Source organism: Panthera tigris, chromosome A2 (genome assembly GCF_018350195.1).
Source record: "Panthera tigris isolate Pti1 chromosome A2, P.tigris_Pti1_mat1.1, whole genome shotgun sequence".
NCBI classification, from domain to species: Eukaryota; Metazoa; Chordata; class Mammalia; order Carnivora; family Felidae; genus Panthera; species Panthera tigris.
Genome location: NC_056661.1, coordinates 5464762 through 5478615, shown reverse-complemented (window position 1 = coordinate 5478615; position 13854 = coordinate 5464762). Strand labels below are relative to the sequence as shown.

General features: G+C 56.3%; 1 protein-coding gene across 2 annotated transcripts in view; it reads right to left on the bottom strand.

Annotated features, from left to right (window-relative positions):
* MYO1F (myosin IF) overlaps nucleotides 1–13854 on the bottom strand; it is a 32959-nt gene that overhangs the window by 18771 nt on the left and 334 nt on the right. Inside the window, exons 1-9 of one of the 2 annotated variants that reach the window (XM_042977980.1) lie at nucleotides 6052–7379; nucleotides 5082–5253; nucleotides 4578–4667; nucleotides 4400–4494; nucleotides 3889–3976; nucleotides 3686–3775; nucleotides 636–767; nucleotides 348–479; nucleotides 13–145 (exon numbers count right to left, since the gene is read on the bottom strand). In XM_042977980.1, the coding sequence (XP_042833914.1) occupies nucleotides 13–145; nucleotides 348–479; nucleotides 636–767; nucleotides 3686–3775; nucleotides 3889–3976; nucleotides 4400–4494; nucleotides 4578–4667; nucleotides 5082–5253; nucleotides 6052–6122 (1003 nt within the window). In that variant the 5' untranslated portion in view covers nucleotides 6123–7379. Of the gene's footprint in view, nucleotides 1–12; nucleotides 146–347; nucleotides 480–635; nucleotides 768–3685; nucleotides 3776–3888; nucleotides 3977–4399; nucleotides 4495–4577; nucleotides 4668–5081; nucleotides 5254–6051; nucleotides 7380–13854 lie in introns of those variants that run through there. The other variant, XM_042977981.1, reaches the window with a different exon arrangement.

Here is a 13854-nt window from a genome sequence, read left to right as displayed (position 1 = left end):
ACCCACACTCACGGTCCACACTCTCCACCCGGGCGTAATTCCCGTCTTCACAGAAGCTGATGTTTCCCAAGTGCAAGATCCCGGCCACAAGCTGTAGGACCAGCTGCTGGACGTTGGGTGGGATCCCAATGACCTGCATGGCATTCTGCGGGCACAACAGGGACAGGGCCTGTGCCACGGATCCCCACCTCCGCCCTGCCCTCCTGGGTTAGACTTCTGGGGCCACAGCACGGAGTCAGGACACCGGGATCCCTGTCCTGCCTGTTTCACCCGCTTGCTGTGTGACGTGAGGCAAGTCCCTGCCCCTCTCTGGGCCTCGGTTTCCTGGTGTGGTGGTCACTGCTCACCAGAGTCTCACTGAAGTCACTCCGGTCATCGGTGCCATCCACCTTGTAGGTGTCCGACTGGAGGTAGTAATAGTACTCGGGGGTCATGAGCCCCAGGTTCTGCCGCTGCTCCTGGGAGGCTCCTTCCAGCAGCTGGGGGGTGAGCAGTGCGCATGCATCTGACGTGGGACTGCACAGCCCCCGTGACCCCCCAGTCCTCACTGTCACGGGCTCCTGGGCACCGACATTCCCCCCCGTCTCCCCTTGGGCTCTCCCCCTGCCCCAATCTCACGGCCCCTTTCCCAGCACCTGGTAGTAGATGTGGAAGTTCCTCTCGTTTTCGTTCTGCATGACCACACGGGATTTCTCTAGCAGGAAGTTGGAGATCTTGCCCCCATCTGGCTCCCCGCCGCGGCTGAACTGGATCTCAAAGTACTTGCCCTGAAGCCGAGAGAGACACGTTAGACCCCCAGGGTCCCTGCGGTGCCGGTGGGGGAGGAGTCGAGGATGGGCCTTAGGAGCCTGGCCTCTTGAACCCTCTTGCCCATGTGACCTCAACTCTGCTCTCCACTCCCCCTTACTGACTTGGCATCAGCCTTTGTTTCAGCTGCTCCTTCTCGGCTGACTCAAGTCCACATCTGGGCATCCAGCCCTGTGCCGGGCACATAGAAGTACCTCACTTTATTGACCAGTTTCCCAGGTCTTCTATCGCAACACAGAGCCCTCCATGTTCCTGGGGGATATTGCTAGTTTCAGTGATCCTGGGTGTCTCTCCCGTGTTGTCCCTGAGCCCAGAGCAAGGGCTCCACGGCCCCTTCTTTGGCCTCTGCCAACCTCTGGGTTCTACTCTGGGCAAAGGTTGGAGGGCAGAGAAGCCCCCTTACTTCTCCTTTCTGTCGCTTTCCATGCAATGATGCTACACGTTACATCATAGCGCTACCCAGACACCTGTAATACGTGACATATACCCATTCTGTTCTGTTGTATAGTAAGTAATATTGTAATATATGTAACATATGATGTAATATATCTACACATATGTATAATATATAGCATATGTAATATATGACATATATAACACATAACATATATTACATAATATGCAATATAAAACATGATTGCATTCTTATATATGTAATATATGTATTATGTATCTATAACACATAATATATAACATATATAACATATACATAATATAATATGCAATATAAAACATAATTGTGTTCTTATGTATCTATAACATATATGTTACATAATATTATATGCAAAATAAAACATGATTGTGTTCTTGAGGTTCAGACATGTTTTTGTGTGTATCAGTAATTTGAAAACACATACGGTGCGATTTCCAGTTATATAAAGTTCTAGAACCGTCGAAACTAATCTCTTGTTAAAAAAAAAAAAAAAAAAAAAGTCCCAGAGGAGTGGTTGCTTCTGGGGTGAGGTGAGAACAGAGACTGACCGAAAAAGGGAGGGAACTTTCTGGAGTGATGGTGATGTTCTGTATGTTGATAGGGCTGTGGTTGTACAGATGCACGCATTTTTCCAAACTCTGTGCATGATCCGCTTTAATGTGTTTTGCTCTATGCAAATTTTACTTTGAAAGAAGTCAAAGAAAAAAAATGAAAGAAATCGGGGCGCCTGTATGGCTCAGTCGGTGGAGCATACGACTCTTAATCTCAGGTCATGAGTTCAAGCCCCGCATGGAGTGTGGAGCTTACTTAAAAAAAAAAAAATGAATGGATGGACACATGATAAAGCAAGTATAGCAAAATGTTAACAACAGAACCTAGGAGGGGGGCAGCAGGTGTTCGCTATGCAATTCTCCCCATTTTTTTGTGTATTTGAGATTTTTAATACTAAACGTTGAGGAAAATACTTCAAATATAATTACATGATAAAAATGTTAGAAAATAGGGGCGCTTGGCTGGCTCATTTGGTAGAGTGTGCAACTCTTGATCTTGGGGTTGTGAGATCGAGCCCCATGTTGGACGTAGAGATTACTTAAAATTAAAAAAAAAAATCTTCATTAAAAAAATCCTAAGCCATAAGATTTATATTTTATTTTATTTTTATTTAAAAAAAATGTTTTCATGTTTATTTACTTTTGAGAGAGAGAGAGAGAGCACAAGCAGGGGAGGGGTAGGGAGAGGGGGAGACACAGAATCCAGAGCAGGCTCCAGGCTCTGAGCTGTTAGCACAGAACCTGACTCAGGGCTTGAACTCGTGAACTGCGAGATCATGACCTGAGCTGAAGTCGGATGCTCAACTGACTGAGCCACCCAGGTGCCCCAGCCATACAATTTTTTAAAAAATATTTATTTTGAGAGAGAGATGAGGGGGGTGGACAGAGAGAGACAACCCAAGTGAGCTCTGAGCTGTCAGCACAGAGTCTGTTGCAGGGCTCGAGCTCACGAACTGTGAGATCATGACCTGGGCCGAAATCTAGAGTCAGACGCTTAACCGAGCCACCCAGGCACCCTCTCCCCAAATTAAAAAATCTTAAAAAAGAATGTTAGAGGGGCGCCTGGGTGGCTCTGTCGGTTGAGCGTCCGACTTCGGCTCAGGTCATGATCTCGCGGTCCGTGAGTTCGAGCCCCGCGTCAGGCTCTGTGCTGACAGCTCAGAGACTGAAGCCTGTTTCAGATTCTGTGTCTCCCTCTCTCTGACCCTCCCCCGTTCATGCTCTGTCTCTCTCTGTCTCAAAAATAAATAAACATAAAAAAAAAAAATTAAAAAAAAAAAGAATGTTAGAAAAAATATAATTAATAATATTTAGGGGGATAAAATAAATTGTATTAGCATATGGAATTTATTAAATAATTTTCATATGCAGGAATTATTGAGATCTGTGAGATGGATATTAACACCATCTCCATTTTATGGATGAGAAAACAGGAGCTTCAGGAAGTTACACTGTTTTTTTTTTTTTTTTTTTTTTTTGGTCCAACCCACAAATCTAAATAGTGATAGAATCAGACCATAACTCCAGATCCATTGACCTATTCTGTCTTCTGTTAGGCTCAGCGTAACACCTGACGGAAGGAAGAAGCCCAAGAACGATTTGTTAAAAGAAACAACGGATGAGAGAATAAATCGGGAACTGAAATGTGAATAGGAACGGACGTAGCATGATTGCAGCCAAGGAAATATGGAAGAATGTTACTCAGACAAGTCAAGGAAGTCAAGGCCACTACAGTTCAGCTGACGGGGGAATCTTTTTCAGATGGACCATAAGCAGGAAGTGAGTCTCCCATCCAGGAGCAGGTAGTTCCTCTATTGCTGGGAATACACGTGTGCGTGTGTGTGTGCGCGCGTGTGGAGGGAGCCCTTGCTCCAAAGCAGGGCTGCGGACTCACAAAGCGGCTGGAATTGTTGTTGCGCACAGTCTTGGCATTGCCGAAGGCCTCTAGCAGTGGGTTTGACTGCAGGATGATATCCTTCACGTGCTGTGGGCAGAGGCGGGTGGAGGTGGGAAGAGGTCAGGACGAGGTAGGCGGTCCTGGGGCTTCATTACTGTGCACGTGGGGAGACCCTGCCCATCCTTCCATTCTCCCCTCACCTGGACCTTCTGGCCCCCGCCGGAGACCTTGGAGATGTAGCCCATGATGTATTTGGCGGCCACCGTCTTCCCTGCTCCACTCTCTCCACTGGGGGGGGGGGGGTGAGGGAGAGAATGATCAGCAGCCAGCAGGGAGGGGGGTTGGGGGGAATAAGTACCCTTTCTGGTGCCTGCTCATTCATTCATTCATTCGTTCGTTCCCTACCGTGTGCCAGGCACCATATCAGATTCCGGGGAAGCAATAGTGAAAAAACAGAGAAACATCCCTGCCGTCTCAGAGCTGACATTTAGAATGCGCCGACAGACAATAACATAATGAATAAATAAATATGTCCTGGGTCAGCTGGTGACAAAGTGAAGCGGGACCAGGGGCAAGGGGGGACGGCAAGGTCCCGTTTGGATCAGGAGCTCTGAGCAAACCTCCTCGGGGCTGGCGAGGCTGTTGTGGGGCCTGGGCAGGAAGGTTATGGGCACCGCCGTCCCCCGCCCCCCCCCCCCCCAACCCCCGTACCTGATGATGACACACTGGTTCTCACAGTCAATGAGCATGTTCCGGTACATGTTGTCCGTGAGGGCATAGATGTGCGGGGGATTCTCGTACTGAGCCTGGGGGAGAAGGTCAGGCCTGAGCGTGGCGCTGGGGGCCAGGGGTCCTGGGGCTGCGCCTCCCCCACCGGCCCCAGCCTCACCGCGCCCTGGTAGAGGTCGATCTCGCGGTCGGTGAAGTAAGGCATCTGCTTGAAGGGGTTGACGGAGATGAGCACAGAGCCGATGTAGGTCTGGGGTGTGGTGTGGTTAAGGGCGGTGCAGTGGCCGGGCTGGCTTGGTTCCCCCTGCGCCCCTGTCCCTTAATCCTAAGCCCCTGTGGCCTCCAGAGCCCCCCTTGCTCAGAGGAAGAGATGGGGCTACGGAGACGTGCTCGGGGACCCGGGGGAAGACAGGCCTGGGTCCGGAAAGGGGAGACGCGCTGTGGCTGAGCTACCCAGGGCAGAGGGGGTGGTGGGGGCCAGAGCCCCGCTGTCGCGGCCTGTGTCCCCTCCCCCGACCCGGCGCGCTCCCAGCACCCCCCCCCCCCATCGTTTGCCCTGGCGTCGGTCGGTCCCCTCTGTGCTGCCGTCCCCCTGCCACTCTTCCCACCCCTCCTCGGCCCCTGTCGCCGTCGTCTGCCCGCCCCCGCCCGGGGCCCAGGGTACAAAGATGTAGTCGTCCATGAAGCGCTTGCGGAGGTTGCCCACGATGGCGTCCTCGGTGATCTGTGGCAACAGCACCATGTCGTCCACGCCGCTCTGCTTCACGTTGTGGCTCTGCCAGTGGAAGCGCTCCTTGCTGCCCTGGGGTGGGGGGTGGCCAGGCGGGGGTGAGCCCCTGCAGAGGGGACGCAGCGGGGGGGGGGCAGGGGGGTGGGGAGGGTGGAGTGACGCCTCCGTGCCCCCCGCCTGCCCGCTGGCCTCCGTCACCAGCTTCTGACTCTGCACTGTGGCCACCTGCCTGCGTCCTTCCCCACTTCGGGGACACCAGGAGAGGCCGGGTGAGGTCGAGAGCAGGCTCCTGCCCCCAAGGAGGGGGGCTCTGTTCTCGGTCCCTCCACCTGGTGTCCCACTGTCATGGAGGGGACCCTGGTGCCAGGCAGCTGTTGCAGGGGGGAAGTCGGGAGTGGAGGGAGGCTTGCTGGGCAGGGGCGCGGGGGCCTCGCCCTCCTTCTCACTTCTTCAGAGTTCCTGCCCCTCGCTTCTCCAGCCCCCTCTCCCTGCCCAGGCCCAGGCTGAGTCCCTGACTTCTCCAGGGCATTTGACCCGCTGCCCACCCCTTCCACCCCTAGGTGGCCTCCTTCCTCCCACTCTCCTCCTCCTCTCTCATGGTCATGCACGCTAGCCTGTCACATCCGTGACCTCTGCCCTCTGTGCCCAGCCATGAGCCTGCTCCTCCGCCCCCACAGCTTTCCCTTCTCATTTCCTTCCTCAGTTTTTTTTTTTTTTTTTTTTCAATCAGGTGAGACTTTCTTTCAGCCCCAGGGAGAGGACTCAGATAGAGGCTCCCCCAAAAGACCCCTCCTCCAGGAAGCCTGCCTGGAACGTTTTCCCTTTTCAGCCTGACTGAACTCATCCGGTGCCTTGGACACTTAAACATACTGGCTGTCTCAGATGCACTCGAGGGTCAGCGTACCCCTGCCGTGGAGGAGTCTGGCAGACCGGTGACTGATGGCGGCCTGGAGCTTCCCCGGCAGGTGCTCTCATGCCTGGATAAGATGCCCCCTTCCTCCAGGAAGGCCCTCATGCCCAGGCCAGGAGCTCTTGGAGGGCAGGGCCTGGGACTGAGCCCTTTCTCAGCTCTGGCAGGAATGACCCGATGGAGGAACAAGGAACGAGGGCAGAGAAAGAAATCCAGATTTGGCAGGGGGAGGCGGGGGAACCCCAAGAGCAAAGGATGCTGGGAATCAAAATCAAGTCTTCAAAGAGGACCCGTGTTTTGCCAGGCAGGTTCCAGGGAAGGGAGAGGGGAGACGCAGGGAGGGATCAAGCAGGAGGGTCACTGTCGTGTGGCCGCTGTAGGGCAGAGGTGGGTGAGGGGCCACAGTCTCTCCTGGGGACACTGGGGGGTTCCTGCACAGGGGAAGTGCGAGGTCAGATCCTGGACATGCCATCAGCCAGAGCGGGGTTCACCGATGGATGCCACAGGCAGTAAACGAGCCCAGTTCTTGGTGGGGGGGGTAGATCTGGGCTCTAATCCCGGCTGGGTGATCCAACACCGCTCTGAGCCTCAGTGGCCCCATCCGTAAAATGGCAGCAGCACGCTCACTTTCAAGGCTGATGTGACGGAGGAACTGCTCTGGGTGCCAAAACTGGAGTGGCGCGAGGGGCCCGGTGCCCCTCTCCGACGCACGCGGTTGTGAGGACGGGCCCCGGGGGCAGAACTGACATTCCCCAAGCACCTAGGACGGCCCGAAGCTGGGAGGCCAGGGGCAAAGCCCGCCACCCTCACGGCAGCTCAGGGGGCTCTAGGGACAGAGGCTTGGCAAGTGCCTGAGGCTTGACTAGGACACAGCTACATTGTTTCCAGGGGTGTGGGATTCCACCGTGGGCTCCGCCTGACAGCAAAGGCCAGGCGCTTGCAACCACCCGCAGGAGTGCCTGGGCCCCAGGGGCTGTTTGGGTGGGGCTTGAGTTCGAGAAGGGCTTTGCTCAGGAGCTGGGAGAAAAGCCGCAGCAGGCGGGGGCGAAGTAGCCAGGCCAAGGTGCAGAGAAGCAGGAGCTGAGAGCGGAGGAGGGAGTGCGGGGGTGGGGGGGGTGGTGCTTTGGGCTTGAACCCCCCTCGCTGCTTCCAGCCTGAGGTCAGTGGTCAGAGTGGGAGTTCCATATGGCACGTTTGGTCTCCCTGCTCTGCTCTGCAGCTGAAAACCTGTCTGTGGCTTCCCGTCACTCTTCCATCCATCCGGTCCACAAAGGATTCTGGCGCGCCTACTGTGTGCTGGTGACCTGGCCCCCCCCCCCCCCCCCCCCCCGGGTAAACCTCCTTCGGTCCCTAACCTCAGTGCCTCCAAGCTGTGCTGATGCCCACGCCTCTGCTCAGAGCATCCTTCCTGCCTGGTGGGTGCCTTCACACTTGGCTCGGGTGACATGTCCTGTGAGAAGGCCTCCCTGACCCCAGGCCACGCTGAGGATCCCCGCAGCTCCCCGGGTGTCCCTCACCACAGCCCTGTCCCCGCTCTGGACATCCTGCACACTGGCCACATCTTCGGGTGTGGAAGTTCCCGAGGGCAGGGGCTCGGGCAAATGCTGGGCTGAACCCGGCCTCGGGGCTCTTTTGAAAGAACCGAGTGGAAAAGTGAGGCAGCGCTTGGATGAATGGAGGGGAGGTCAACCAGGGCCAGGTGCTGAAGGGCCTTGAATGCCAAGCCAAGGAACTCAGACTTCATCAGCAGCAGCTTGGAGCGTTCTCAGTAGGGCCCTGCTGCTCTTGGGGACACTTTAAGAGTTGTGGGAGCAAATGGGGCGGCCTGGGTGGCTCAGTCGGTTAAGCGTCCGACTTTGGCTCAGGTCATGGTCTCACGGTTTGTGAGATCGAGTCCCGTATCGGGCTGTGTGCTGACAGCTCAGAGCCTGCTTCACATCTTCTGTCTCCCTCTCTCTCTGCCCCTGCTGTGCTCACGCGTACTGTCTCTGTCTCTCAAAAATAAATGAAACTTAAAAAATAAAAAAAGAATTGGGGAGCATTTTTGATTGTCCCGGGGATGGAGACTGGCTGGCATTGTAAGCGGGCTGCAGCTACCAATGTGCACACAAATAATCGCCCTGATCAGAGCCCCCGCTGCTCCCCACCAGACGCTCATTCACGCGATGTAACTGTTAGTAACCACTGGGATGTAGAGCCAATTTCTATCTTATGCATAGACAGAAAATAGATGTATTTTTTTTTTTTGCCTCGGCATCTTCTAGCAATGCAACTACCCTGTGTCAAGGGGGATTTTAATTTCATTCAGATTTCACTAAGACTTGGTCAGCAGTAAGAAAAAAAAACCTTGATGTTTATTTTTGAGAGAGAGAGAGAGTGAGCAGGGGAGGGGCAGAGAGAGAGGGAGACCCAGAATCCCAAGCAGGCTCCAGGCTCTGAGCCGTCAGCACAGAGCCCGACGCAGGGCTCGAACTGTTGTGGTGTTAGTGTGGCCGATACGTCCCTTGACATCAGCCTGTGAGTGGGGCCGTCCGCTCACTGAGATAGACCTGGGTCCCCCTGTGAATCCCTGGTGGCTCCGGGTGCTCGGCTGTGGGCCACTGGCCTGAGCACTTTTCCTCTCTATGTGCATATAGAGAGTGCAAATGACTTCGCATTCTAGGAGATCGCATTGATTATTATGATTTACTTTTGATTAAGTAGGCTCCACACCCAACGTGGGGCTTGAACTCATGACGCTGAGATCAAGAGTCACATGCTCTACTGCCTGAGCCAGCCAGGCGTCCCTCACGTGAGTTATTTTTGGAAGGATGGGAGTCAGTGTGTTTCACTGTCTGTGAATTTCTTTTCTTTACTTTTTAAACTTTATTTATTTATTTTGACAGAGAGCCAGCACAAGCAGGGGAGGGGCAGAGAGAGAGGGGGAGAGAGGATCCCAAGCAGGCTCGGCACGGTCAGTGCAGAACCCAATGCGGGGCTTGAACCCACGAGCTGTGAGATCGTGACCTGAGCCAAAATCAAGAGTCGGACGCCTAACTGGCTGAGCCACCCAGGCGCTCCTGTCTGTGAATTTCATTTCAGGGCTTCAAGGGGGGGGGGGGGCTGCCATGATGTTTGTTATAAGAAGGGGGTGCTGGCCGTGATGCACTAGGAACCCCGGGGTGCTGTGGGCAGGGCAGTGGGGAGGACAGAGTTGTGCCAGCTGCATTGTGCGGGGGTCAGAGAGGGTGCCTCCGACAGGGGCTGAGCAGGGCGTTAGCTGGGAGGTTGGAGGCAGCCGGGGCGGGTGAGGCCCCGAGATGACAAGGGCCAGTTGGCAGAAACAGGGAGTCATGCTACCAAAGAGTGCCCAAGCTCGCCGGAGACAGAGGGGCCCCCTGGAGAGTGCTGGTGACCTCATTCATCAGTCAGATTGGGAGGTCAGGAGGTGTAGACGGGGAGTGAGGACGGCTCTCGGTCTGGCTGAGAAGGGGAAGAGGGCAAGAGGCTGTGGGGAGCCGTGGGGTCAGCGGGCATGTTTCCCGTTTTGAAGATGGGGAGACCCGAGTGCGTTGGCGAGGAGAGAGGATGAAATCGGGGAGCAAAGGGGTATTATTCACGGACTGGTGTCATTCAGGGGCCGCAGGCGGAGCTGGGGGGAGGCCTGCTCTTTCTCTGAGCCAGCAGTGGGTGGGGAAGTGAGTGGGTGGGGACGTACGGGGGGTACAGGAAGCGGATCCTCTCTCTGAAGACCTCTGAGGAGTGGGGTTTTGGGTGGTAACTATGGAAACAATAGCGAACACCCCACTGGGGTTTACCGTGTGCCGCACTGTGGGCTAGGCTTTTTCCGTGAACGATCTCACCGAACCGTCCTGCACATGCTGAGGTCAGTACTATGACCGGGCCCGCTTTGTGGAAGGGGAAACTACAGCACAGAAAGGTTAGCTGTCCTCCTAGGGGCCACACAGCAGGAAGGGAGGACCTTGAAGAGGACTGGAGAGGCTGTCTGCTACCCTTAGCCCAGTCCGGGTCAGAGGCGGCCGGGGTCGGTGTTTCCAGATCAGAGACAAGGTTGGTCCCGACCAGGGTTTCCCCAGTGGGTTAACCTGGTCTCTGGGCTCCTGGGCCCCTCAAGCTGGGCCGAGTGAGCCCCGAGACCATTTCCTTGCTCTGAGGTCAGAGGCCCTGATGCTGGCTGTGTCTGGCTCTCTTGGCCCCAAGGACTTGGTTCCTCTTCCTGTCCCTTCCGTCTTCCCCCATCCAGCCGAGTGGTCCTCTGCCTCTTGCAGCCACTGACATTTTCCCCCTCTGTGTCCTGCCCTGGGCACTGGAAACCCCCAGACCCACTCCTACCCGCCTCCCCCTCCGCCCCCTGCGGTGACAAATCTGTGGGTTGTTTGTAGTGGAGGAAGAGAGGGTTTTGCTCAGGTGAGTACAGCGTGTGGAAGGACGGTCAAGACTTTTGGCGTGGGACCAGGTGGGTGCGAGGCCTGGGGAGCCCACTTCACGGCTCCAAGCCTCAGTTTTCCCCTCCGTAGAATGGGTTCCATAACAAACTTCCTCCGTGGGTTGTCTGAGGGGAGTAAATGAGCCAGTGCAGAGAAGAAATACACTAGATGCCTCGAAAATGGCAGCTGGCGACCCCAGGAGCATGTAGAGGAAGTGATCAGTGATTGACGCAGGATACAGGAGCTGGCCCATAGATGCTTGCTGAGTGAGTGAACGAATGGGTGAAATACCACTGGGATGAGACCGTCGCTTGCCCTGTGTCACGGGTGCCCGTCTCCCTGTGGCTCCCAAGTCTCCGTGGACCAAGTGTGTTTCTAAGTCCCTTCTTTGGGGGTGGGGGTGCAATGAAGAGGTTGCGGTCACAGTTGACCACAAGCTAAGTATGACTCAACCCGATGGGGCTCTTGTGAAAGAGAGTCCGGGCTGGGGGGGAGGTGGGAGGTTCTTCAGAGAGACTCCCCCCCAGTCTAAGGTGGACGGCTTGGGGAGCACGGCTTCCAGCTTCTTTGGGATGGACATTCTAGGCCCAAATGAGGCTGGAGGGATGGGCAGCCTGGGGCACGTGGGGGGAAGGCACCCCCAGACCCTCACAGCCCCTCATCAGGTAGGGGGGAGCAAGAGATCGCAGGTCAAGGGGGCTGTTAAAAGCGTGACCTTAGGAGTCACGGGGTTGAAATCCCCTGCCACTTTTGGGTCGTGTGGCAATTCACCTAATCTCCCTGCCTCCGTTGTCTCATCTGGACAATGGGAACACTGACCTCACGGGGCGGCTAGCTGCACGGATTCAGCGAGGCCAAGGGTGTGAAGCAGACCCACTAGCCTTTCTCACCACTGGCAGCGGCAAGGGCAGGCTCGAGCTGGCCAGTCCCCCGGGCTCAGGGCACAAGGCCAGGAGGAAGGGCTGGATGAGGGAGCTTTTGCAACTCGCCCTAACTGCTCTGGCCTCCCTGCTCCTGGGCGGTGATGAGAAGAGCCTCAGACAGGAGAGAACAACGAAACAGCCATTTCCTTCCTCGTTGGGGTCCTGTGAGCTGTGGTCGCCAGCAGGGAGGAGGTATGACATTGCCATGCAGCACAGCGCCCCAGCCCCAGCCCCTGGTGTGTCCCTGGAGCCTTGGTCCTGTCCTCCCCCAAACTCGGTGGGGTTCTGGGGCCACGCCCTGCATCCCTGCACCGTGCAAACAGCATTCTCGCCTCCAAAGGCTCTTGAGGTCCCCCTTCCCTTGGGGGGAGGGCTCTCGGTGTCCATTTGGCCTAGCTGGAGGCCCTTCTCCTCTGGGGACAGGTGGGGACTCTTGTCCTTCTGCAGTCTTCCACCCGAACTCTCTCTTGGGCCCCTGGCCACTTCTGTCCATCCCCGCGGCTGCTGCCTGTGGACTCGGCAGCCACATAACGTACAGCTTTATGTCTGCGCTTTAGAAACAACCACCGTCACCCTCACCGAATCACCATCCCCGAGAATAACCTGCTCCTGCCTTCACCCCCTTTGCCCTCACAGTCAAACAAAAGGTGCCGATAACCTCAATCATGGCACCCACCGTCAACATCACACAGAACAGGGAACGGGTCCCGCCGCCAAGTTCCCTACCGTCGCCACCGCCACGGCCACCGCCGCTGCCACGCTCACAGCACTGGCCGTCCACGGCCACACACGACCAACTTCCACTAAGGCCGCCGTTCCCACACCACCATCGCCAGGGCGGTCGTCAAAAATCAGCAACGGACGACCAACAGCCAAAAGTGCTGCCATCACCGCCCCACTCGGGGCAAGAGCGGCCACCGACTACCGTCATTCCACGGATCAGCCCTGAAGACGACCAGCCACCAACCACAGATCAACACCGGCTGACAGGCGGCAACCATCGCCCCTGCCGACACGCACCCACGGGACTCACAGTTACCGCCAACTTGCGACGACCATGGGCGATGACCACCATCACTCCCCTCCCCCTCCCCGGGCACCCACCACCCATCATTCAACAGCAACCGAGAGTCGCCTCCCCCGGCTGCCATCACCAATGACAGCAATGAATGGGCATCGCCCACGGGGACTGCATCGAGGGCACAGTGCATGGCTTGGGGAAGCACTTGAAGAACACTGCTCCGTTGACTCCTTCGACACTCTTCCCGGCACTCATCGCCCCTGCCAGGAAGCAGTCGGCACCCCTGGATGGAAGTTTGGCCTCGTGGATGGGGTCTGCCCTCTGTTTTCCCCTCCGTGGTCCTCTTGGGTTGAGTTTCTCCCTTCCCGCAACCCGCCAGGAGAGCAAACCGTTGACTAAGCATTTTGTACAGCTTCCTTGCGAGGGGGTGGATTTCTTTCAAGTAGCAAATCATTTCCTGTGTTCTTTTGATCTCTGTCTCCCCATCCGAGCGCCGGAGCCTTCCTGGCTTGGCTCCTTCTTCGAGGAATTCCCATCCCAAGCCCGGGGCTCTAAGCTGCCACTTTGGTGGGTGAGCTACCCAGAGGGGTCCTCGGCCAGTGACCCCCGGTTCGTCACGGGCTTTCTGAAACGAGGAGAGGCTCTCTCCCAGACGAACGCAGTCCCTGCCGTCTGGTCCACCACCCTGCCTCCACCTTGGTCAGGTGCCTGCTGCGGCTGGCTCGGTGACTGTCCCAGCCACATGCTGTCGTTGACAGAGTGACAAAAAATGAAAGTCGAAGTGGTTTGCAGATGCGTGGAGCGGTGGGGGCCCATTTTAGAGGCAGCCTGGGCTCTCTCTTTACGTGTGTGTTAGGAGGCTGCTGGGTCTAGACCCACGATAGTGACGGTCTCCTGAACCCTGTCACCGCAGTCATCGCCAGACCTCAGCCTCACCAGGTGGTGACGCGGCTGGCGGCAGGGTGTCCCCTGCCATACTTGCTTGGAAGGCTTCTGGGAGTGGTGTGGCCCTGCCGGGCCTCCCCGCCTCCTGTTTCTGTGATCGCTACAGCCAGACATGCAGGCACACTGCCACGACACCATCACTGCCCCCCATTGCCCACTGGACACAGCTTCTGGCCGCAGCTGTGGACTCAGAGTGGCCGAGCCCGCAGACCCTCTGAAGTTCGGAGTTTCCCGGAACACCTTCCCTATCACCACTGACTTCCAAATATGACATGTGTGGGAACTGAGGCCCAGAGAGGGGAAGTGGCTTGCCCAAGGCCACACAGGAAGATGAGGGACCAAGATGAGCTGGAAACTGGCTCTCTAAGCCCTGACAAAGGGGTATGTCCTTGTCCCCTGCAGATACTGTGTGGTCCCTCAGGGTCATCCTCTGTCCTTTGTTACTGCTCCCTCCTTGGTCCCCTATCACCATTCTGGCATC